The sequence below is a fragment of the Aphelocoma coerulescens genome, chromosome 7, assembly GCF_041296385.1.
Source record: "Aphelocoma coerulescens isolate FSJ_1873_10779 chromosome 7, UR_Acoe_1.0, whole genome shotgun sequence".
Taxonomy (NCBI): Eukaryota; Metazoa; Chordata; class Aves; order Passeriformes; family Corvidae; genus Aphelocoma; species Aphelocoma coerulescens.
In genome coordinates this window covers 28146539-28171609 of record NC_091021.1, presented here as the reverse complement: position 1 = coordinate 28171609, position 25071 = coordinate 28146539, and the positions used below count along the sequence as shown (strand labels likewise).

Here is a 25071-nt window from a genome sequence, read left to right as displayed (position 1 = left end):
TGTACTTGCATGAAAGACCAGAACTCCATGCAGCCAGAATTCATGCAGCCTCCCTAATCCCCCCCAGTTCCCATGTTAGCAACCTGCTTTGTCATTTCCCCTTTGCGCACAGCATGGAAGAAGCTGCTCTGCCCCTTTAAACATCCAGTCAAACTAACTACCAGCCAAAAACATGACTTGTCTTCTAGCAGGATCCATGGGAATGCCCTATCATTTATTTCTTGCAGTATTTTGGAAGCAGAATAAAGCTGTGGTAGCTGTGGGGCTCCACAGATCTGGCTGCTGCTGTCTGCATTACTTGCTTCCCAGGGACTGTTCCCCTGCTCACACCTATCCAGAAGCAGCACAGCTCCACAAACAGCCCCTGCAAAGGTGGGTGAGCACTCGCTGCAGACAGCGAGGCTGCAACAGGACTCCAGAGGATCAAATGAGAGGTTTTTTTAAGTGATGAGCCCGAGTTGTTCGTCTTGCAAAATGATTCTGGCCCTCAGTGGTTCCTCTACACTGAGTGCTCTGGGACCTGTTCCTCAGCCGATGTCTGAGCCCTGTGTTACAGCTGTGGGTTGAAGGATTTCGGGATGGCTGTGGGACTGCCAACTGCATCACGCTGCTCCTCACCTCTCATGGGGAAGGTGCATTTCAGGGACTAGAAGAAACACTTCCAGCCCCATGGTCACTAGAACCTCTGCTCACATCCCTACTGGCTCCATTTTCCTTGCCCTGATCAAAGCTTACAGGAGGTGAAAACAGATCTCTCTGTAAACATCTCCTTCAAGACATCAAGAACTATTGAGCTGTCATGACCTGGATGAGGAGATTAACCATGAACCCCCCTCTCAGGGTGTAGCCCCACACCAGTCTCTGTGCGTCGAGGAGACTTTCATGAGAAGGTCACCACCAAAACCCAGAGTCCTGCCCCTCCAGAGGAGACATGGACACCCCCATGAGGACCTGACTTATTACTGCTTTTAGAAAATGCTGCCCAGCCCATTCGGGCTGTTGTCCAGTGAAATCAAACTGAATTACGGCATTCCTGGCAGCCTTTTGCCACCGTCCCCACAACTGGCAGGGAGGGAGGAATGGTACACGAGGTCTCCAAAGAGAGGGAGCGCTGCTGGGTCTTTGCCAAGATGGTGACAGAAATGACCCAGGCAAGGCGTGATGTAAGAAACACGGAGGGTGCAAAAACACAAGTCACGCCTGTTCCCGGGACCTGAGCTGAATAATGACAAAGAAGCCCTATACTCCCATCCTGCTGCTATAGGGCACTTCTGTAGGCTTAACAGAGCTGTGAAGCCCTCCTGCCAGGCAGGTCAGCATTGTCACTGGATGGGGACAATGAGGTGGAGGGTGGCCAGTAGGGCCAGCTTGCCAGAAGGGCAGTAAGTCCCAGGGACTTTAGCAGAGGGATTCGGAATACTACAGGTGGATGACATTTTAGCAAGGCACGGGAGTGGAGGTGTAAGACTTACCCGTGGATAGCGTGGATAGAGTGAGGTTCGTAATGGTATCGTCCTTCCTGGTGGCGCATGTCAATTGGCAAAGGAGCGTGGAAGGCCGGAAAAATGTGCTGCGGCACTGTTATGGGGAATAGAAGAAAAAAAAAGGGACTTCAAAAACTTTTCCTTCCCTTTTAAAACAATTTCAAAGGCACTAAATCTCCATGAATTTCAGAGCAAGAGCAGTGCAAGACAAGGGGTCTTCATGATATCAGCGCTATCATACACCAGAGAAGTGGAATGAATAAATAATCAAAGTCATGCGGAAAAATCCTACATCTTCGACATAAAAGATCTCCAACAGGGTTTTTGACAAAGACAAGCAGCTAAGCGCTCTTTGAACTTGAGGAGATTATAGCAAGCACCAAGGAAAACTAGACTTGCAACGCAAATCAGACTCAACAGAGCCTGGTGGGATCCAGACCTGCATCGTCCCTCAAGCCTGGAGTGGCAGCAAACACTGTTCCTGAAGGTCTGTACACACAAGTTGAAAATATTTACCTAAAAATATAACAGCAAGAGCTGCGCCAAAGCAGAATGTCTAGGCAGTCAGAAGAGGCTCAGAAGTGCCTACTGCCAGGTTCTGAGAGAGGAGCTCAAATTGCTCTCACTTGTAATCACTTGAGGCCCTATTTTTTATTCATTTGAGAAGCTTGTTTCATCTTTGATGGAAAGATAAAGTGGTCTCAAAAGGCAGCGAACACCTACATTGACTTATTAAATCTACAGGTTTTAATATTTATTATTGACCCCAAAAGTTAACGGCGAGAATATTTGAGTGAGTTGAGCTGATGGAAAATTCATCAGGTTATTTCTCCTCACCACCCCGACAATGCTGCCTGGCTGCCTGGGCCTTTCCTGCTAAAATTACAGAAGCTAAAGAGATACAATTAGCAGAGCCTCGATAGCGATACCGCACAACCGCAACAGCGATCCCGTACAATCACCCTCTGACAGGGCTCCACGCATCTGTAAAGATGCCCCTTTCTACATTTGTGGCAGCGATCGGCTTAAAGGCTGGTCTTGCTCTGCCTTTACAAACAGTCAGAAGTTCTTCATTAAAGATTACTTAATATTGTTGCAGGTTTTACCATTCTTTCTCTGGCTTCTTGGCCTTTCTGTCTAACTGGAGACCAAAAGTAAAACAAACCCAACCTCCTAAGTGAGCGTTTCAAACCCCAGCCTGTGCTCGGTATTTCACTGTGACTTGCCTCCGCGACAGGTACCATCTCTCTGGAGACTGGGGAAGCACCATCCAAAACCAAAATGTCAAGGCTTGGGCCAAGTCTCTTGCTGTCCTCAGCAAACTTCAGTAAACGCCAAACTCTTTTTCTATGAAAGACTTAAAATTCAGCCTTTTGCATCTGTGGCTCCAGCTGCACCAGAGCTACGCCGACTCTGTCCGGTGGGGCTGCGCTCCGCTCGGGTCCGTCGCGCCAAGCCTGCGTGTAATCCTCATATACGTCTTTCCTGGCATATCAGCGAGAGGATCTGTGGCTCCTACTCCCATTGCAGCACTCAATCCCTGAGCACAGCGCGGCACAGGCGCGTCAGCCAGGCTGCTGGGAGAGGTGAGAGACTACACAAAAACAACCCTCCTGCCAACTCTGCTGAAAGGCGTTAAGCTAAGGTAGTCGGGGTGGAAAGTATTTAAGGCTCCGCAGCAGACTTGCTCTCCGTGCTCCAGCAAAGGGCTGGCACCTCACACCACCTGATACACTGGGAGCATTTTTGCAGCTCGCCTAACGTCAGGACACAGTAGAGTAACTGTTAACCACCTCCCCCGCTTCTGCCCCCCTCCCCTCCTCTCCCTAAAGCAGCTCAGGGAGAGAATGAACTTGCATCCTTCAGGATTTGCTTTTTCAGGAGGAAGATTCACCCTTTAACCGTCCTGGGCAGGGACGATGTGTTACATAAGGACACTTGTAGGGAGTCTTCATTTTACGAGGCAACCAGTGTTTTTCCAGGTCAAAAATGCACTAGAGTTTAGCTGTCACACCCCATCCCCTGCTCACGCAGCACAGTAGAGCCTCTGGTCTCCACAAACCATGCTCAGCTCAAACTCCAGCCTAGGCGGACAGACACCTACAGCTGCTGTCCTCCTCCCTGGGGACACTGCTGTTCCCTGGCCACAGCTGCTGCCACAACCCATGGGTGCTGTGGGGACCAGAGGAAGTAGGGCAAGGAGCTTTTACATCATCACTACAAAGCATGGTCACAAAATCAACTGTTCCTGCACAGACATCCAGTGGCAGACAACACATACATGTCTTCCAGCCTGAGCCCCTAGGCTGGGCTTCCTGCAGTGCTCACCCCATATTTATACCATACAAATAAACCAAAAGAAGCAAGAACACTTCTGTTCTGATCAACCCACAGTGCTGCTGGTGGCATCCCTAAAGGTGGAGATTAGCAACCTCCCAAAACAGGGTGGCCACTCTGCCTCTAATAGACAGGTCTGGGGCTGAGTTAACCCCCAGAGTGCAGGAAAGTGAGAGCTGACCTGGGCTGAAACTATATTGGCCATCGTAGCTGAGTTTTAATGATGCAGAGAGTTACCCTAATCCTTTGGCCTGTTCCCTAGGGCAATTTAACTTATTAATAATGATAAAACTACTAAAACCAGGTCAAAATGAATATCTTAAAAGCCAGGCCAGCTATATTTTATTTTGTAACTGTGCATTTCTACATGATTGATTGCTGAGATAATATTGGAAATTTCTGTGCTAAAAGAGTCTTTCCCTGTCACTCAGGAGAGCTGGGAAATTGAAAACATGGGCTGTTTGCTGCCTGGCCTCCTTTCCTAGCTATCTGTTGGTATAAAATTGACATCTGAAGAGAATTTCTCCCTCCTCACACCTCTGATTATTAATGGGAGAAAAATTTCCATGAACTTCCTCCCTCCCACTGCACTCTTGGTTTGTTTTTAGCATTTCAACCTATTTGGCCCATGGGAAGGTCAGCAATGCCTCTGCCTTGGGTATCTGTTTCACATGCCCAATTCCAACCCCACCACGTGCCCTGTGCTTTGCTGCCACTAAGGGCAAAGGAAAGGGTTGTGTTTTTTGACATCCCTTTGCAACATTCCCCTTCATGACTTCCCCTCTGCTTCTCTGCCTGGGAGCGCCAGACAAGCCTACGGGCTCCAGTGGCTGGTGCTGTTCCTTTTTATTCTCTTCCAGGTGCTTGGTCAGAAATAATGAATGGTTTTATAGGCAATCAACTACCAATTCATAAACGTCAGCCTGGCTCTGCTTCTTGTTCCCACCCCGCCAGAAGAGGACTGTGAGCTGGCAGCAGGACAGCAACACACGCCGTTAACAAAGATGGATGTTTTACACATACGAGCTAAAAAGACAATTATATTCAATTACTTCAAGTAAGTTACGGTGATGTATTCCTGAATAGCCACACGAGGGGCAATATGATGATTAGGGCAATGAATTTGCCAACGTTAATCTAATCAAGGCAATCTTTTGTTTAGCATTATCTGCTTTGCAGTGGCAGAGGATTTACCAAACCCAAGCAATCTTTGTAGATTTAACCCCAAAGCTGCCCAATTAGAACTAATGATGATTGCTTTACACAAGAGGGAGGGAGATTTTAGTAGGAGGCCTGGGGAAAGCTTTTCGCCAGGAAAAGGTTGGGCCACACCAAGCCATGCAGTACAATACTCTGAGGTGCAAAGGCGTGACATGGCACCTCCAAAAGTCCCCCAGGCACTGGAACCAGAGACAGACATTTTCTCTGGTTCCTGCTGAAGGAAGAGAAAGCTGAAGAATACATCAAAAGCAGCACCCAAGGGGCAGGGACAATGAGAGAACAGGGTGTTTTGCACAGAAACAACACAGTTCTACACCAAGTCGGTGGCTTGCAGCTCCCAGGGTGAAGCAGGGTGGCAAAACACAAGGCACGCTCAGGAGGCCCCACCTTCCACCCCACCGGGGCTCCTGCAGGAATGTGTCTGCTCTGCTGCGCCATTTGATAAGGGGGAAGACGCTGCTACCTGTCCCCACTTGTCGGAACCTATTTTCTGGCCAAGGTTTATGAGCAAGACACGGACCTCCCACTGCTGTGTTCTCATCCTTGTCTATGCAAAGGCCAGCCAACCCTCTGGCTTCAAAGAGAAAAAGATATGAGGCAGAAATGCAGGTTTAAAGGGGATGTCCCTTTGCCGAAAATCCCAGGAGTCAGGGAGGGAGGCATCAGAAACAGCCCTTATTTGAGGATGATGCAGGCTTTTGATTATCTCTACTGATAAACCTGTGCTTCAAGAGAAACACAGAGTGCATGTATGGGTTTGCATAGCAAGCAAAGGAGCTGTTTTGACATCACTCATAGCAGCATCTCTTTTTGAGCTCAAAAGTGAGAATTAGGAAGGGTCAAGCAAGCTTTTTCTACTCCAAATACTGCTATTCCAAATAGAATACTTTTCTATTCCAAATACTCCAAAGCTTACACACGTTTGCTAAAAAAAAAAAAAAAAAAAAGAATGAAAGAAAACTAAGAAAAGGAAGTCAGGCCCCACGGCACTGAAGTGGGTTTCATTTGCACTTTGCTTTGACAAAAACAATTCAGAAAGCCCTTGGGAAAGGACTTGAAGAAGTTGCCACTTGCAACTGGGGTGCTGCAGCAAGACTGGCTGGGAAGAGACTCTGAAGGCCCCCCACCCATCCTTGGTACCCCATGGAAAGTATTGGGCTCCCCCTGCTTTATCTGAAGCATATGTGAGTTGTGCAGGCCACCACATGGGCTAAAAAATATACAGCTTTCCTATGGGTGTCCAACAGTCTCCTGTGGGAACAAGCAGTGCAGCCTGTAAGTAGGCTTCTTTGTCATCAGAAGTAGTGCATAAATATTTTGCAATCAACAGTGAAAGTCATTTGTTGAGGAAAAAAAGTAAAATATCACTGTCTGAATAATACCTGTTGTGCTTTTCTCAACAAATTTGCAAAAAGACCCCATAAAAAATTAACATCTTATAATAGAGGAAACACAAATTCTGATTTCTTGAGATGCCTTTTGGTTTGATCTCCTATGGAGTCAGTGATGCATGGGACACAGCTTTCATAAAGGGATCACAAGCTCCCTTGCAAAGACAAACAAAGCTTCACCTCTCTTTAGGAAGGGAAGAAAACATGCATTTGAAACACAGTCCTGTTTTTTTAATTGAGAGGGGCTGAAGCAGGCTAATGTAAAATAACTTGCACAAGTCTACACAGTCAAACAAGAGCAGGTTACCAATGAACCTCAATCACAGCAGGCAGAAACTGCAACTTTATCAGCTTTATCTGTAAAAGGCTGCAGAGCCCTGGGGTACCGGGTTGATTTGTGCTAGCGGGAGAAAAACTTTTCCAGACAACAGCTCACACTCTCCTGTCACTGAGGTGTCATTAGCAGCTGTGCACAAGCAACTGACAGAAAAAAGAGGAAAGGGATGTCCCAGAGGATGCTTGTGAGAGTTCACCAGTACTTCCACAGGTTAACTGAGCCGTGCTGTCAGAGGCCAAATCCCTCTTACTGGGGAAAGCGGGACGTTTCACGGTGAGACACAGCAGCTTACAACAACTTTGGCTTCTTATTTTTTTCCTCCCAGGTCTAGCTTCTTTGAAAAAGATAATAGTAAACCAACTGATATCTGCAAAGGCCCTTCTTGCTGCCCACATTTTCTCCCAGATGTCCAAATCTTACTCTCTTTCTCAAGAACAAGGTTAAGGTATAACAAAACATGAAGTATTCCTCACTCAACCTTCTCCCAGAGAAGCCCAAAGCATCGAGAAAGAAACTTTAGGCAGCATTTGTTTTTCGTGTTACACTTTTTAACATCCTAATTTTACTCATCCACAGCATATATTTAAAGAGATGTTATCTTGGCATCCAACAAGAACAGTAGCTGTGAAACAGCAAAGACAGGGCCGTGCTTTGTTCCCCAGCTTTCGTGTGGTGACTTTCCTCACATCAGAGGTCTCCTAGAGCTGGTGGGTTCTGAGCATCCCTGGACAGTCTCAGTGTGTGAGCAGGGCAGGCAAACCCGTCCCCGAGCGACTGAGTGTGTGTGTGGCTACTTGACTCCCTTTGATAGTCCCTCCTGGGCGTTTCACTGTTGTATTTGGATGGCCGCCCCTCTGGCAAAGTGCTGCAGGACTGTAGGTGTCGGCAAGGGAGATGTTTTTGTGTTTGTGTGACGTCCCCAGAATAATGATCTAGCTGTTTAAGTGAGCTGAGCGAATGAATGAGCACAAGAAAAACATCTTCACTGAAAGCCAGCCGAAGTTAATGCACCATTAATAATGGTCTGGGTGAATTATTGGAAGGGATAATAGGCCTGGGGTCAGGGAAGGTCTGAGACAAAGAACAGGGAAAATTGGGTCACAGAAACATGACAGAGCAGATCACGCTGATGCGTCTGTGGGATTCTCCTCGGATGAAGTCATATACCACCATGCAGAATATTAACGGCTTTGCAGGGATAGCCATTCCCAGAACCACCACTCAGATCAATATGGGAAAGAGCAGGAACAGACACACACGGCTATGGTGGCTGCCTCTCAGTCCCCCTTTGAGAGAGTCACTTTAATGCTTATCTACTTTGCAAAATACACCAACTGCGTGCTTCCCTCAAAGAGGGATACTTATGCAGTGGCTAATTACACCAATCTGAGAATTTTCTAAGCAGAGAGAGGTGTCTGGGCAAGTGTGTCCCTTCCCTGAATGGCAGCACCATGCATTTCACAAAAAGCCATGGGAGGTGCTTCAGCAGCTCTGCTTTTCTGTCTCCAAAACTGTGGCAAGAGCTGCAACCCCTTCTCCCGCCCCATCAGCTGCCTGTCTTCACGACACTAAATTACTGACTAACCTCGCTTTGTCAGAATTTCCCTTCTTTAAAATGGAGATAATAATACCTCCCTACCTCAGAGGTTTGGTTAATGTTTATACAGCACTTTAAAAATGATGTGGTAATTAAGTGCTCAGTATTATTATATCAACGTGTATAATGATTCCAGCAGACAGCACTATAAACAGGGCTGCACCATGCCTACTTTCCTTTTGTTTGGCTTGTTAGCATTTGGTTTGGTTTTCATACAGCATACTTCAATTATTACTGGTTAATTATTCTGTTGTTTTATTACCTGCTCAGTGGCTTTGACAAAAATAAAAGAGGAACTACACAAGAAGAGTAATAGGAAATATTAATTTTGGCCCACTGAGATCATTATAGCAAGGAGAAGCAAGAGGCAGGCCCCCACCAGATCATCTGGGGAGACCTCTGTCCTGTCCCAGGCACTACAGACCATTCTGAAATACATCCAGCCAGCTGTTGTCATTCAAGGGGATGCAGAACCAGTTTTCTCTTCTTCTAACAAAACTAATGCAGAAAGATGGCGGTAGCCTGATTTACAAAACTATTCTTTTAATGCATTTCAGGATGTTGGAGAAGATACTTAGTTTTAACGGTAGGTTGGGTACGGCATAATATCCAGGTAAGAAATAAAGATCACACAACTAACTTCTGTTAGGCAAACAGCTCAAGTAATGGTAAATACCCTGTAGCAGAGTTGGAAGGAGAAGGGGCCTTGCTGGGATGCAGATATGTGAAAAGTAAACAAGAAATAATAAAAAACACATTGCCCTTCAGCTATAAAATCACCAAAAAAAAAAAAAAGCCTTGAAAAGCATTATTGTGCTGACATCTCAAAGCACCCTCAGGACAGAGTCAGTGTGACTTCACACTCAGAAATTGAGGTTCAGTGAGGAGCAGAGGATAACATGAGAAGGCTTGTCTCTGCTTCAGTACTGCTGGAGCCCCTGCATGCACCTCACTACCACACACAGACCCAGGAGCCGTCGGTTTCCCTGCTCAGCTCCCTGCAGGGACGGAGACTTCGGATACGCACGTGGACACAGTACTTACTTGACACAGAGTAAAGCCCATTTCTGGGGTTACCTGCATAATAAATGCCATTATAAAATCCATTAAAGACAGCAAACATCTTCCTCAGACACTTCAAATGGAAGGCTGTACCTCTCTGCCATCCCAGGGGAAACCTCCTCGGATGCAGTCACAATAACCACCCATCCTCTTGGGGATGGCCCAGAGGAGTTTGTCTTCTTACAAAGTTTATTCTACTGCTTCAGCTCAGGTGGAAGAACAAAAAAAATGCCTTTTGAAGATGCTGAGGGGTGCCCTTACCCAACCCCCACCTAGGACACAGGCACTGGCACACGGCAAACACAAACACGGCCCTGCTGCCTGTGCAGCCAGGAACACATTTCAGCCCAGCCACTGCTCCTGCAATCGGGCAGTGCTGCTGAGGCACGGGCTGTGTCCAAAAGCCGGGCAGGCAGGCAGGCAGGCGGCCGCTGAGCGAGCTGGCTCTTGCAGCTGGGATGGGGCGAGATTAGATCAGTGAGCTCCCCCCGCAGCCCCGTGGCCAACTCGAGGTAACACTGAAGGAATTTGCCCATAAATTTCCTCCCCACCCCAAGAAGAAGGCAGCGCACTTAAATGAACTCAGGCCCTAATAGAAGTAGGATATTCTTGTTCAGCTCAATGTCTAACCCATCCTGAAGCTCCTGGCAACTCCACTCAGCTCTCTCCCGTGCACTGCCTGACCTTTGGTAAGGGCATTAAAACTGTCAGTCTTTTCCTGGGCAAAAGAGATGGAACAATTACAGTGAGGCTAAAAATGGCCTTTCCCTCTACATGGAAAATGTGGATTAAAAATTGAAGAGTTCATTGACATCTTCTATAAGAACACAGAATTGTCATTAAAAAATCAAACCCTGAAATTCCTTAGTTGCTATCTACCATCTCTGAAACTCAACATAAAGGGCTTTCCTGCCTCCTCCACCAAAGGAGCAGGGACAGCTGCTGCTGGCAGGGACATGAGAACAGCAGGAATCTCTTCAACATGCTCCCATGCAGCAGCTGGCTTTGCAGCACCTTTCTCGTTTGACCAAAAATGGGGCACTTCACTTCTTGGTGAGAAAACAGGAATTTTCTGTCTGAAGCCTGCTGACATAGGAAGTCCTGTATTTGGTCTTGCAAAACAGGTTGTACTCAAAACTTTCGAAAAATTCAAAATGGTGTGGGGGGATAAATATATCAGGTGTGGAGAAGTATTTTCAAACATTCAGATGAGCATTTGTGCATGAAGGCAATGCATTATCTATTATTCTACAAGAATTCCTAGGGTCTTTGGGTTACTGATAAGTGGCAGCCTTAGGGGGAACAAACCATTATTTTTTATACCTCTGGGAAGAGTAAATAAGATGAAAGCAGAGCTCTCCTGCAGCCTGGAGGAACCCCACAAGCACAAGGAAGTCCCACAGTGGGGTGCCCAAACACCAAATCTCTGATGGCTTCTCGAAGAGCAGTAATTAGAAAAGTCTCTTGATCAGCCTTGCTGCCACCAGCCACCTTCTTCAGTCCCAAGGAGCTGGAGTTGGGGGAAGCTTTAGGGCAGAACAGTTTTGCATCAGTTAATGTTTTCCAGGTACCTGCACCTTCTGTCAGAAGCAGCACAAAAGAGATTATGATGGTTTAAGATCTATTATATTTTAGACTACAAGAATATGGAAGTGATGAAGTTGAAATGCCTTGACGTTATTTCAACAATATCTGCTGAAATGGGAAGTTTCTGAAAGAGACTACTGAGCATTTGTGCTTCCTGAAAAATTAAAAAGAAATCAAAATTGCCTTTCTCTACTAAATAAGCACTGAATTCTTTGGGACACAATGAAATCTGAAACAGCAGCAGTGCACATTTCCATTGCAAAGGAAACCCGCTCCACTCACACGTCGCTGCTAGAAAAGTAGCAGGATGCCAATCCCACCTGGGATGTACCAGTCTACCCCACCATAACTGATCAGGAGTTTCTACATCCATGCTGAGCATTTCCAGAGCAAGACTTTCCCACTAGTGCTAGCTTTGTATTAGCTGGGTAAGGCGATATGACCACTGAATGGCAGAAAAGAAACCCAAAAGGAAAGGCCTAATACAGCTTATTAATTCCACAGGTGAGCTGCAAATGCTGAGAGTCTTGAAAATCACTTAATTGCCAGGCTGTCAGGCCAAGATGTGTTTTGAGGACGCTGCCAATCTGACAGTTATTAACAAACAAAGAGGCCACAAGCCCTGACTGCACCGAGATCCTTGTTATTTCTACTCATGTGCCACCTCCCAACAGGAAGTACTTAATAAGAATAATAATATCCCAAAAGGCCAACCTACGGCAGTGCAATTAAAAAGCTTTTCTGTCTCACTTTGAGGGGAGAAAAAAAAATGAGGGGGAAATTAAAATCAGACAGGAAATTCCACTAGAACAAGCTAGCTTATGTCCTAATAACACAGGATTGTGCCAACTCCTCCAGAAAGCAGAGGAGGGAAAGGAAAAAAAATAATGGGGAAAAGAAAAGAAAGAAAAGAAAAAGAGAAAGAGAAAAGCAGCTCTCTAGACTGACTCAGATCTGAGGCTACATTGTGGTTTGGCTGTGGCTGCAATTCTAAAGGAAGAAAGGCAGCACAAGCAAATAAAAGGCGGTTTGCTTTTCGAGCAAGTTGCTGTTATATGATGTAACTCTTGTATGAAAGCGCGGCCACTGCTGCTTTGTTGAGAAAAGACACAGCCTGATAAGCTCGAAGGACCAGATGGATCTTGGGGCTTGTTCTCCCAACAGCTGCTGCCAGAGAATGGAAAGAAGAAAAAAAAAAGAAAAAAAAAAAAAGAAAAAAAAAAAAAGAAAAAAAAAAAAGAAGAAAAATCCCAACCAGCAAGGAAGAAATCCCAGCACGCGAGGGGCAGGCAGGGAGGTGGGGCAGACCAGATGGTGGTTCAGCTCATGCCTGCCTGGACGGGCAGTAGGAGAAAAATCAGCTTGTCAAAAACTTCTAAGAAAACTTACAAATCTCTCAAGAAAGGAGAGATCCTTACACAGAAGAAAAAAATACCTTCAGGTTTAAGGAAAGAAGTCTTCCAGAAGCTGTTATCATCCTGCTTCCTGGGAAGCCACTAGGATTCAGCAACTGCCTGCACCTCCAGCTGATCTCCAAAAAGTTGCTTTAGCAGCTTCCAAAAAAAGTGGGCCAAGAGGATTTGCCCCTGACTGCTTTGGGACCAGGCCAACAGATGACAAACCTTGCCTGTTTCACACTAAAGCTCATTTCACTGTGGGAACCACCTCATTTCAAGACAGCTGATGAAAGGGGAGTGTGTGAACCTCAGCTGACTGCCTGGAGTATTCCCTAATACCCCCTGCCTTTCTCCCAGGGTCCCCAATACCTGGCTGTGAGAGACATCCCAAGTCCTCAACACGTTTCTTTTTCTGGGTATCCAAAGGAGAGAGAAATGCATTTGATGCATGTGCAGATGTGGCCCTGCCAGCAGTCCTGCCTCCCGCAGTAGTGACTCTGGGGAGCAGAGAACCAGAGCCTGAGTTCATAGTTACCTGAACATGATGTTCAGTATGGCTCAGGTCCTCCTGGAGCTTGATTTAACATCTGAGCAGTTTTCCTTCCAAACTTGTAAAGGAGTTTTCCTTGGCTCCCTGAAGTGCAACTGCTTCAGGTCACCTATAATACAAGGCTAAATTGCATACTGCCATGAGATTGAGGCATTATGGGAGAAAGCACTAACCGGCATTTATGACCAGGAGGCAGCAGGAGCACCAGATGACACTGGTGCACTCAGCTGCCTCCAACCTGACCAAGCCCAGGATCTCTGTTGGTGAGATGTGGAGGGACAGGGAAGTTGAGCAACCTCAGACTGGAAACCACAAGACTGGTGGAGTACCAAAGGGCAAAGCAGTGAATGAAGATGGAGGGAGAGCACATCAGCTATCACACAGCACCTTCCAGACAACACTCATCTGAGCAGCACATCTAGCAGACCCCTGACCATGCACCTTCCACTGATGTAAATAAAACCTTATCGAGGAGTGTCATCCCAAGCCACATTTCCAGGAGCAGATCTACAGATGGAGATGTCTTTTAGCCTTCACGCCCCCATCCACGCGTTCACACTCCTCCCCTGAGGTGGCACTGGCACTCACTCAATCACACACTGAGCCAGCTCAGGGAGTTCATCCAGTTGAAAGCTAATCACCTAAAATTTTATTGCACAGGGTTTTGGCTGGATCAACTCCATGAAACAGTTTACCATGAGATCGATGGTGAAGAAAAAAGCAAAAGCCCTTGGGCTGCTGTTCAGCAGCCACTTCCAGCCCAGCTGCCACTGAAAGCATTAGGCCTGACCTCCCTTGGCCACTTGTCCCCACAACACAGCACACCCCATTATGGTGGCCAGGAGGTTTTTCTGTGACTGCAAGGCTGACTGGACTGAGGAGTACATCTCACGGAAAGGTTACATACACTTTCCAGGAGCTGATGCGTACAGCCCAGCTTCCAAGTGCTGGTCCTGGGGGGCATGGCTGCTTCAACATGTAAGGACTAGCTGGGCTGATGGGCCATTGCTAACTAAATACACTTCCCCAGTTCGATCAGGTAGCACACTACAAGCAGTCTGCTCAACCAGCCAACACAACTTGCAGGAGCTGGAAAGCTGCCTTGCAGAAGAAAAACTCCCAAGAAGATGCCTAAATGCTGTGAAAGCTCAGGTGCCAATGCCAACAAGAAAGGGCATGCCAGCCCGCCCTGAGCACAGACCTACCTGAATGGTCTCTGCCACTGCAGGGCTGCCTGCTGCCATGGCGGAGACACCTGTGCTGCCTCGTGCCACAAAGACTTGCTCAATCTTCCAGGACAAGGCTATGCTTCAAATTCAGCACTGGCATTTCGAGCCTCTCTAATCCAAACCACAGGAGTCAGTTTGCTTTCTTTATACATATGCTCCTCCAGGCATTAGAACAAACTGAAATCAAACTGTTCCTATAGGCAATGGCTTGAAAAATTTCCCCTTCGTATGAAAGGTCTGTTTATATAATTTGTAAAATTGAACAAATAGAGTCTGGGAAAAACCCATGCAGAGTCTGCTCTGCATTTTGACCAAACTTCTTTCTAGAAATGGAAGAAAAGATGTCTGCTTTCTACTAGTTGTGGTAAAATTGCAGGGCTGGGTATTTTTCTTTCTTGTACTTACACCCAGGTGATAAGCATCTAGGTAGCCTTCAGAGAAGAGTTTTGGGAGCTTTCATGCTTCAGGACACCGGTCCCCAAAGCAGTCCTAGTTGATAAAGACTGAGAGGATACTGCATGAGCTGGCTTTTAACCAGGCATAAGGCAGCCTGCTGCTCTTAACTACACAGAAGGTCTGACGAGGAGAGGGGTGAGGAAGTTATCTGTTTTACCCAGCTGTGGTTTTGGTGCAGGCTAATAACTCCCATGTATCATCCTGCCTTCGTATGAAAATTTTCCGACTGGTATTAAAAATGGTCCCACTGCAGTTTGCAGCAGATTCTCTGGGCAGCTCATGCAAAGTGCTGGTTGTTAGCATGCTGCTTGTGTAATGAGGATGCTTAAGACTGTAAGGGGTCTCTGGAAGGTCCTGAAGAGTGATTGCAGTTCAGGAGACTCACCCACCTGGCAACAGGCTGATTTATGGCCTGCTCAGTTAATAGCCCTGCTTAACACAGGAGTTTGTCGAGATTAAGTAATTGCCTGAAACAAAAAGTTTATTATCTTTAAGTCTCTGCTGATGAATGACTGGGTGTTGGAAGAATCATGTGAAAGATCATCTGTGATTCCCTCCCACTTTAAGGGGAGAAAAAAAAAAAAGAAAAAATAGTAAGGTTTTAAAAGACAAGCTCTTCCAAAAGGAATTTGAGAGCTCACAATGTACACTCAAACATGGCTGCAGTTACAAGGAGGGGGTTTCAGACTTAGGGTACCATCCAATAAATAGCTCCAGTAATAACACAGTTCTGTGATGCATTTTTCCCCAAGTATTGCAAGTGTTTTGTAAACATTAACTGATACCACTCCTTGAGAGATAACTGATTCTGTCACACAATAATGAGATTGGGAATAAATCAAGATGCGAAGCTTGTTTAGTTTCTGTACATTACATAGTGGCCCTTCCTGTCCTACAAAAATCTGGAAATTTTCCAATCTTGAAAAGGCTGCAGATAACTGCACAGTTAAAAGATGCTGCATGCTAAATTCTGCTGCAATTATTTCTCGTCTCCATTTCCAGATGCTTCAGCAAGGTTAATCAGCTTGATTAAGGTCACACACACTTATACTGCCTCATGAAACTGAGCTCCAAACTGCACCAGAGCACAGGGCTTTGGGACTTGCCCTGTTCCACCCCCACCCCAAGATGAGCCGCCTGCCTGCTGAGCATCCCTCGCAGCGGGGCTCGTGCTGGGAGATCACACGATCCAAACCTCTCCTCCTTCATCCCCCCTTTCCTTTCACCCACGAATTTTCTCAGCTGGCACATGAGCACGGGAGTCTGGACACGAGGGATACAGCACTGACAAGAAACCCCCCATCTCCATTGCAGCCACTAAGTAACATTCCCACAGTCCCAGATGTCAGACACACTGTCCCTCCTCACATCACTTCGAGGCCTTCCTGCAATAAAATGGGAATTGGCTCCAGCTTTTCTTAGCACTTCTCATATTACCTTTTAATCCAAATACATATGGTTCAGGGAACACTGAGAGACTTGCATGAAAGGATGCACACCAAGAGAATGCAAACCCTGGAAAAAAAGGGATTAGATCTGCAAGACTCCCTTGGCCCCAAACATGTGCCCCCCAATTCCCCAGCATATTAATCAAGAGTCTGATGAGATTCCTTCTGAAATCCCCCAAAAGATTTCTGTAGACTTCAGTGACTTTTGGGTCAGGCTACAAACGCAGAATAAATCATAAACTGGCTACATCTGCCAAGTTTATTTCTCTCTTTTCCAGGTTTCAGAACAAATCCATTTTACTGCTGGGAAAAAGCAGAATGAAATAACTGACAAGAGTTCAAATATCCTGTGTCACTCCTCATATTAATTCAGCCAGTCAATCTATCCCATAACTTTGGGAAGTAAAGCAGATTACTTTGGCCAGATCAAACCACAAAACTGTGCTGCTACATTTATGTTCAGTTTATTATTTAAGGCAACCTGTGCAAACCCTTTCTCTTGGGTTAGAAGTGACAATGTGAGGGACTAAAGTTAAGCTGAGTCTTAAGATAAGCTACAGTTAACCAAAATACATTTGCACTGAAAAAACCTAATGATCACCACAACCCCCTCAACCCACAATAAAATTTGGAGAGTCTCTCTCACTAAAAAATATCTAATCTTAAAGGATACACAAAAAGCAAACACTTCAAAATGTGACCCAGGTCCCTGGAACCTCATGCTTTGCATAAATTTGGATGGGTTTATTAATTTGTGGTTAATGTATTGCCCTTTTCTTCTTTTTTTCTTTTTTTTCTCTATTTATTACTGATAGCAAATTCCCCATACATAAAAGACCTCATTACACTTCCAAGTTGGGTGATTCTGTAGCATGTCCTTCTATCAGTGAGCAGAAATCAGAGCTGTTTCCCCATTTTCAATTCAGAGGCTGGCTGATGTGTGCTGATAACTTCAAGATACCTTGAGAGATCTGCAAGATGGGGAACTTCCTATGGCAAACAGCTTCAGATATCACTTAGGGTTTAATGTATTCATTCATTCATCATCTGCTGAAAGCAACACTAGCACTGGCTTTGAGTTGAAAAGCCACTGCACAATGGATATAGCGTCATACTTGACTTTTCTCTCATTTTCAGTGCCTTCAGGAGAAACAGCCAGACATCCTGACAGGAGAGGCTTGGGGAAGACCCTTGGATTTGCTCTGACCCACTGCTTGGAGCCCCTTGTGCCATTTCAGGATGGGATCTACACAACCAGTTGTGACCTGAGCCCACAAACTAGGGCAACAGCAGAAATGGGTATATTAAGTTCTTCAGAAATGCAGTAGTGGCAGATCAAAACATCTGTGAACACTGTGTTTTACTGACAACACACTTCTAACTTTGAAACAGGTTCTGCTATCAGGCTATTAGTAAAAGCACTTTACTTTGAAGTATGTACTGTAATTCTTGCAATTTTACTCCCAGCTCTGGTATTCATTTCACTCAGGTTACTTCTATAATTTATCTTCCCACTGGAAAAATTCAGCCTGTAATACACCCATCCAGAGCGGTATGGGTATATGCACTCTTTCTGTGCCCCTCTTTTATCCTGCATGATATTTTCAATAAGAAACTTTAAAGGAAAAAAAAAAAAAAAAAAAAAGAGGTTTTCAACCCCTGAGTGATGCTAGATCTCAGTTTTTCCCACGAGAAAATCACTTGGCACTTCTCTGACTTGAGGTGACTCATTGCTGTTCCCCTGCTGAGGCTCCGTGCTCTCCTTGCAGTGTTTAACCCAGGCACGTAACTCGCCCGGTGTGGTGGGTGTGTTGGCATTTGCTAATAGGCTTCCTGGGCTGTCACCTGCATGTGATGGCTGAGACAAAAGATTACGTGATGATTTCTGTTTACAGAGCAGTTATGATAAGCTGACATTTGCCTCTAGCTGTTGGGTTTGATAACTCAAATATGGCCTACATGAGTGCTCCTGTGAGCTGGCGAAACTCTTGTTGAGAGTCATTTTAGAGGAACTTTTCCACTTATCCTCCTGAAAATTATAAGTGAATTTCTAATGCATGTGAATGAGGCTGCATTGACAGCTAAGGAAGCTGCAGTGCCTTAATCTCTGCACTCACATGTCATCACATGTCACGTCACCCGTGCCACCTCACTGGCAGTGGTCAGCGCTCTCATGAAGGCTCGGTTTCCCAACTCCCAATCTGAGGAATATTTCCTTCATCCAGAAGTGTATTTCCTTCATACCACAAGTACAGGTATCAGTATAAACTGAATACATCCCTCAGGTGGGTTGCCTGCTGCCTGGGAGCATGTTGAGCAGCAAAACTCCAGCAGCAGATGCCTTTGAACACCTGAATGAGCATTTTCCCAGCACCAACCCCGATTTCACAACTCTTCACTTGCAAACAAACAGCCTGTGTGTGCTCAAAAGAAGAAGGGATCTGGGTCAGGGACTGGGGAGGGAAAGAAACCACAGTGTAAGAAGTGTGCCTCTGTTCCTCAGAAGACAACAGGCCCAGGTAGGCAACAGCACCTTGAAATATTGTTGGGTCTGTTGAGGAAGAGGAAGGAAAGAAAGCGCCCAGATAAATTTGTGTCGGCATCACTTGGGCTGTTAAAGCCACAACTGGTGGAAGTCATGGCACACCTAACCACATTGGTGAGTTCACAGCACCCTATTACATTTCTCCAGGAATCAGGTGGTACTTATCCTGACATGTTCACTTAGTAAAGAGAAAAGAAGAGGTGGAAGAAATAGAGCAGGGGAAGCCGTGATGTAAAGGAAAGGGACAATAGGCTATTGCAGCCCCCTTTCTAAACTGCTAATTGAACGCCAATGGCCACAAATCTCTATGGCTATGTTTAATTATTCACACTCATCCCTATGAGATTTTCAGTTACTTGGCTGGCCAAATATACTTGGGGGCACAACAATTTTCCATATTACTGGGTTTTCTCCATTTCTCAGGATGCATTCTTCTCTGATCTTCTCTTGACTTTATCTCATCTAGTATCAAGGCAAACCACATCCATAGCCCAAAACAGTTGCCAAACACAGCTTTGACAGTACATACAAGTGCTAATTAATATTATTAAGCTGTTGCAACCACAGCTCCCTGCCAAGAAGGGACTTCTAGAGTATAATCCAAATCACAGGTACTCCTATCATCTCCCCTGGCAAATGCCATGTGACTGACATACAAATGGCAAGGGGAGGCAAACTGGTTAATACATTTCCCTCTGACTCAAATGACTGCGTGATCACATGAAAGAAATCTGTTAGCAGCTGGGAAAATAAGGGAAATTAATTTGTTCACCTTCAGCTACATGATACGTTTCTCTTTTTTATCAGTGTCTGGTCCTAAGAAACCCTTAATTTGTTATTTGTAAGTCAAGTTTTGCTACACTTGCTTATGTCCTGTAATACCAGAGTTTGCAAACAGTTTCACTGACTTAAGGGAGCTCCAGCTGTGACTGGATGGCAGATTAAGGCTTCAGAAAACAGCTCTCAATTCAGCAAAACGACGGTGCATATCCTTATCTCCATCACAGCACAGCTATCCCTCTTTTCAGAGCCTGAATTTTCAAGTGACACAACACACCCCAGTCATGCAGAGCTGGTGAGAGAGGCAGGGCCAAGTCTCCATCCACCCTTGTCAGGCAGTCTCCTGTGTTTCAGCCTTCCACCCTGGGTCAAGAGGAAAAGACAATTCTGCTGCCCAAATCAGGACACTCAACACTAAACCATCATAGCTGGGAGCATATTTGAGCTGTAGAGGAGGCAAGAGAGCAGAGAGATGATCTGCCTTGAGAAACATCAGGACTGATCCCTCCCCATCCTAGGTAAACTTCTGTGACTCTGGCTCCCAGTGGAAACAAAATGACCATTTTTATCACCTCACCTCATCCTGGGTCCATAGAGAAATGAAAGGCAAATGCAGTGACTGCTAAGATCTTTAGCCACATTTACTGAAACCTTTTGACACCAAGGCTATTTTTATTACCTAAGTGCACTATGCCTGTATCAGAATGTAAGTTTTATTGCTTACAGTTCAGCCTTGCAAAAAGCCTTTTCCAATAACTGTCTGTGGCCAAGATAAGACTTAATGACATGGGGAGAGGCTACAGTACCTCCTAGCACAGCCTGGCACTAAGAGCAGCGTTAGACATCCCACACATCACCGCCCTCCCACAGCCTTCACTCCCCTGCAGAGCTCTCTGTGCGCCAGGGCTGTGCCCAAAAACACCTGCCTTGACCAAGCAGCTGGACATGTCAAAAATACGCACAAAAGAGGAATGTAACACAACTCTACAAGTTTTGTTTGGCTTTTCAAAGCAGCGCAATAAGCAGATTTTACTACCTAGAAGTGGATGGTACATTCAGTCTCCTCCTCCCAACCTCCTGACCAGAAACTGCAACTCAGCAGTGCCAAAGGAGCTCTGTGCAGCTCCACCAGGTCAGACAAGGCTCATGGTGTCCCATCTACAGCAGTGAGATGGGAGAGGACCAGAAGACACCTACCATCATACTCTGGACTACTCCCCCCAGGCAATTTCCCACCTCGGGTCCTGAGCCAGAGATGTGCCTTCGTATTTAATGACCTTTCAGAGGTTTCCCTTCCGAGATGTGCCTCAGTTTCCCCAGCAGCAGAACAGGAGAAAAAAAAGGCTGCCTCGGTTTTATAAGAATCTCTTAACAATACCACTGCCTGCAAAGGGCTTTTTAAAAAGAAAGACTGGAGAGAGATCTGTGCATATGTATGTAAACCCCTTAATTTTTAAGTTTTCTTTCAATTGCATGGGATTCCCTACCTGTCTATTCTTTTTTCCTGGAATTGCTGACTCTTTCAAATAGTAAAATGTATCCCAAGCAAATAAAAGTAGTTTAGAGTGATACAATCTTACAAGGCTTACACCCTCAGATGCAACACCTATATTGAGAAACCAGGAACTTGAACAGACGCAGTCGAACTGCTCGCGGTGGGAGTTCAGAGACAAATAATTCAACCTTTCATCACTCTCTAATCCCAGGAAAGATATCAAGGTTAAACTACTGAGAAAAATATAGTGAATGTTAAGCAACACCGGTCTCTCTCTCAAAAAGCATAATTAGCCAGGTAGCCATGGTCACCCAGCTCAAGAATTTGAACCTACAGTAATTTCTCCCTTCCCAAGATGCACAACCCAAGTGGGTGCATTTGCTGTTTGCAGCCGCGGCGTGGGTTTGGTGTCAGCCGCTCGCTCTATAATTGGCTCTTTATTGTGAGTTACCACTAAAGGCTCCAGGCAGTCCCCACAGACCTTGCCCTTGATCTGGGTTAAGATACTTTGACCCATGATCCTTTATAATAAATTATATCCCCCTGCTGAAGAATGCTGCCTTCAACAATATAGACCTGCCCTCAGGAAATGGGAAAAGAATTTTCCTATAAAGGCAGATTAACGAAATTCCACGCAAATTTCATGCATTTTGAATAATCATCTGAACCGTGACGAACCAGCTTCCCCTTGCAGGGATCCTGCTCCAAATCTTTGTAGTTTGAAGACAAATTTGGCTGTCTCCCTTGGCTGCAAAGTGTGCTGTTTTTCTTGGACTTGGCATGTCAGGCTGAGAGTGGTGTTTAGGGTAGCTTGTCTCTCAGGCTTGGCTGCCCAGCAGATAGAAAACACCACCCAGGCACCTGTGTATTCATGTGCAAGAATGGCTGTAGTTTGAAGTTTATACACAGCCCAATATTCCCTGTTGAGTTGGGATAAGCTCCAGTGCAGGGATCAAAGAAGATTTCTTCTTGTGCTGATACCCACTCCCCCTTAGCCCAGCTGGTAACAGAGGCAGTGAAACCTTCCCTCCTGGTACTTCATTCCTCTGTTTTTGACAGCTCATGAAATTCTGGGTTTGGGACAAGACTGTGCTCAGCAGCTGCACAACCTGCATTGATGCCACCTGGCTGGGATAAAGCCACCCACCAATTGTTCTCTCCCAGGCACCCTCCTCTGGGGCAGCTCTGAATGTCCTTCTCTCAGTATTTTCCTTTTGCTTTATTTCTGACCTCTCTACTGTCTCCCTAAACATGATGACAATAGGTGTCCCACTTTTCCATCTCTGGGCTCCTCTCCAGCTCCTTTCAGGGGTTTTCCCAGCTCTGAGGGTATCGACATTCATCAGTTCCCCCATCAAATCCCTTTTCTATCTCCTAGGGACATCACCACTGCTCTTGGACACAACTCCACCACCCTCAGGGACCCCAGAACATTCCCCCTACCAGATGTGCACCATTCCTCCCAGTAACTTCTCCCTGATGGTCAAGGCTGTGTCTGCCTCAGCACTTTTGAGGTTCACTCTCTGCATTTTGATCCTTAAGCCAAAGTCTTCACCAAGGCATGGTATTCTCACATCCTCCTGCTAACCAGGGTCAAACCAAGAAGCAGCAAAGGAACATAATCTACTTTTAAATTTTAGTTTCCTAAAGAAAATGGTTCATTTTAAGGAACATGGTTGTGTTAGTTGCACACAAGCATTTTTTCCTAGAGTAGTGTGTGGTGATGGAATCCCACAGGACAATAAGAATTGCAAAGCATTACATTTTTTTAAAAGATATAATACAAATTATAACAATTTTCACTGTTCCTCCACCAGTTTACATCAAAATATTTTCCTGATACTCATGAAAATATCAGATGAGAAAACTTTCAGTTTACAAAAAGAGTCTTAGGAGTCTTTCACATGCAGCAATGTTAATGAGACTGCAGCCACAAGGAGCGAGAGCACAGGGGAACAGTGTTGTAGTGTATATGTCAGCCCTCGTGTGTGCTTTCAGAGGAGGAAGCAAACAAAATGTTTTGCCAAGCTCCTGAAATGGTATGATGTTAGGACAAGCTCCTGTACAGTTTTACTTACTGGAACATAAAAAAATGCAAGCAATTACCAGTTGACATTACTACAGCTAAACCAGGTGATATTCAAAACCAATGCTATCTTCCTAGCAATCAGCACCACAATAAAAGACAGAGGGACAGTTGCTCTGAAAAGGATGGCACTTCCTTGATTCAAGTAAATAATTTATGAAACTGAGATCTTCTTTTAAATGAAAAAGTTTGGGAGAAGCATATTGCAGTTAACAGCAAAGCAGACAACAGCACACTAACAGCTTGACATAAAGTCTATTGAAATCAATGGGAGTCTTTCCACTGACATCATTGGGGTTTGGATCAAATCCTCCAGGAGAATAAGCTATTCTGCAATATCTATTATTACACACTGTTTTGTCCTGGTAATTAGATGCTGGGAGAGCGCAGTGCGATTGTTTAAGGCACTGATCATTCACCCATGGAGACCTGTGTTCAGAGCCTGGGTGGGTTGAGCTCAGAGGGGCTGCAGATTCCCACTGGCACCCATCTGCATTCCCAGCCCCAGGGAATGCTGCTCCCAGGTAGACAGAACAGGAAAAGGCAAGAGAAAGAGAAGGTCAGGGCTGAGTTGGCAGAGATGTGGCGAGCCCCTGACCAAAAATACCTGGTTCCTGCCCTTCCTCCAACTCCTCAATTTTCCCCATGCACCATCACACATGCATAATACTTTCAAAGAAGAGGACAGCCAGCAGGTCTCAGGTCTGCACAAAGCAGCTCTGTACAGCCCCAGGCATTTCACACAGTGCACTGAGCATCATCAGCATTACTGACTATGCAGGGAACTTGACTCTGTGTTTACATCTTTTTTCTAAGGTAAAACATACTGCTCCTTGGAGGACAGGTTTGAGGGAGGGACTGCAAGTCCCCTGCAACCAAAATTCAAACAGAAAGGGTAAATCCTGAAGAAAGGACTCCCACCACGAAGCTATACATTTGCCTCACTATGAATGCACGACTCCATACCATCAGCAGGCAACAGAGAAGACAGCACATCCTGAATTCTCAGAGGAGACCAGCATCGCAGAGCTCTGCTTCTGTGATGAGGCTCAATGCAGAGAGTGAGCAAACCTATGCTCATCAGTTAGAAAAAATTAAAACAGGCAATTAAGGAAGTTTGGCAGGTTGTGGCTGGGATGAAGACAGCACTACAGGTTGCTAGATCACAGTCTCTTCCCATGGAAGACCTGCAAGCCACCAAGTAACACAGAGAGGATGCAGGCTACAGTGATTAAAGGCATTCTCTTGCACAGTTCAAAGCCTATCTGTGGCACTGCTTGCTGTTGGATGGTGCTTGCACTAAAAGGATGTATCATTTCAGAAAATGACTACAAATTCATGGAAGGAAAATCCCGTCATGCCACCTGCAAATCAGCTGGTCCCTGAACTGCAACGTTTGCGAGGATGTGAGAACACCACTGCGAAGCTGCTTCCACACCTGCCCTGCAACCGAGTGCTCCCACCTCTCTGAAGCTGCAGTCAGAGGTAGACAGACCTTGACCTCAGCCTAAGCTGCTGCTGCTGTTCCTTAACTAAGTTTCAGGATCCCCCTCCCTGACCCAGCCTGGCAGCACGTGGTGGCAGGGGGGAGGCTGGGAAGTGACCAGCCTGGCACTAACAACAATGCCTGCTTGAGTCAGGTCTTCCTTACCCACAATATCTTTTGTGCAGCTAAACATATGAGCTAATCTACAGCTGCCTGTATTTCCATCAGTGGGGGAAAAAAACAGGTAAGGAATATTTCCAGATGCCTGCAGCAACTGGGGGCCCTTCCCTTTTGCTATTTTGTGTGTTGAAGGGTGGCCTCCTGCAATCCCCAACTCCCAGTCCCAAACCAACTCTTGGTTTGGGAGCTGGCTCTTCTGCACCAGCAAGAGGCTACACTTCAATCCCTGACACTTTGGCAGAGCTGATGGCCTCAGATGTGCCACTAGCTCAGATGCAGAGCAGTTATCATGCACCACGCTCCAGCAACGACACCTGGCTATCTCTCTGCCACTGCTGGGCCTCAAAAGCCCAGGATACAAACTCTTGCCTTCACCACTCCCCATCTCAGATGTCACAGGATC

At 45.9% G+C, this 25071-nt stretch overlaps 1 protein-coding gene across 1 annotated transcript in view; it reads right to left on the bottom strand.

Annotated features, from left to right (window-relative positions):
• GLI2 (GLI family zinc finger 2) overlaps positions 1–25071 on the bottom strand; it is a 191194-nt gene that overhangs the window by 66976 nt on the left and 99147 nt on the right. The window contains exon 3 of the mRNA XM_069021030.1: positions 1473–1578. Within this exon, the coding sequence (XP_068877131.1) occupies positions 1473–1578 (106 nt within the window). The remainder of the gene's footprint in view (positions 1–1472; positions 1579–25071) is intronic.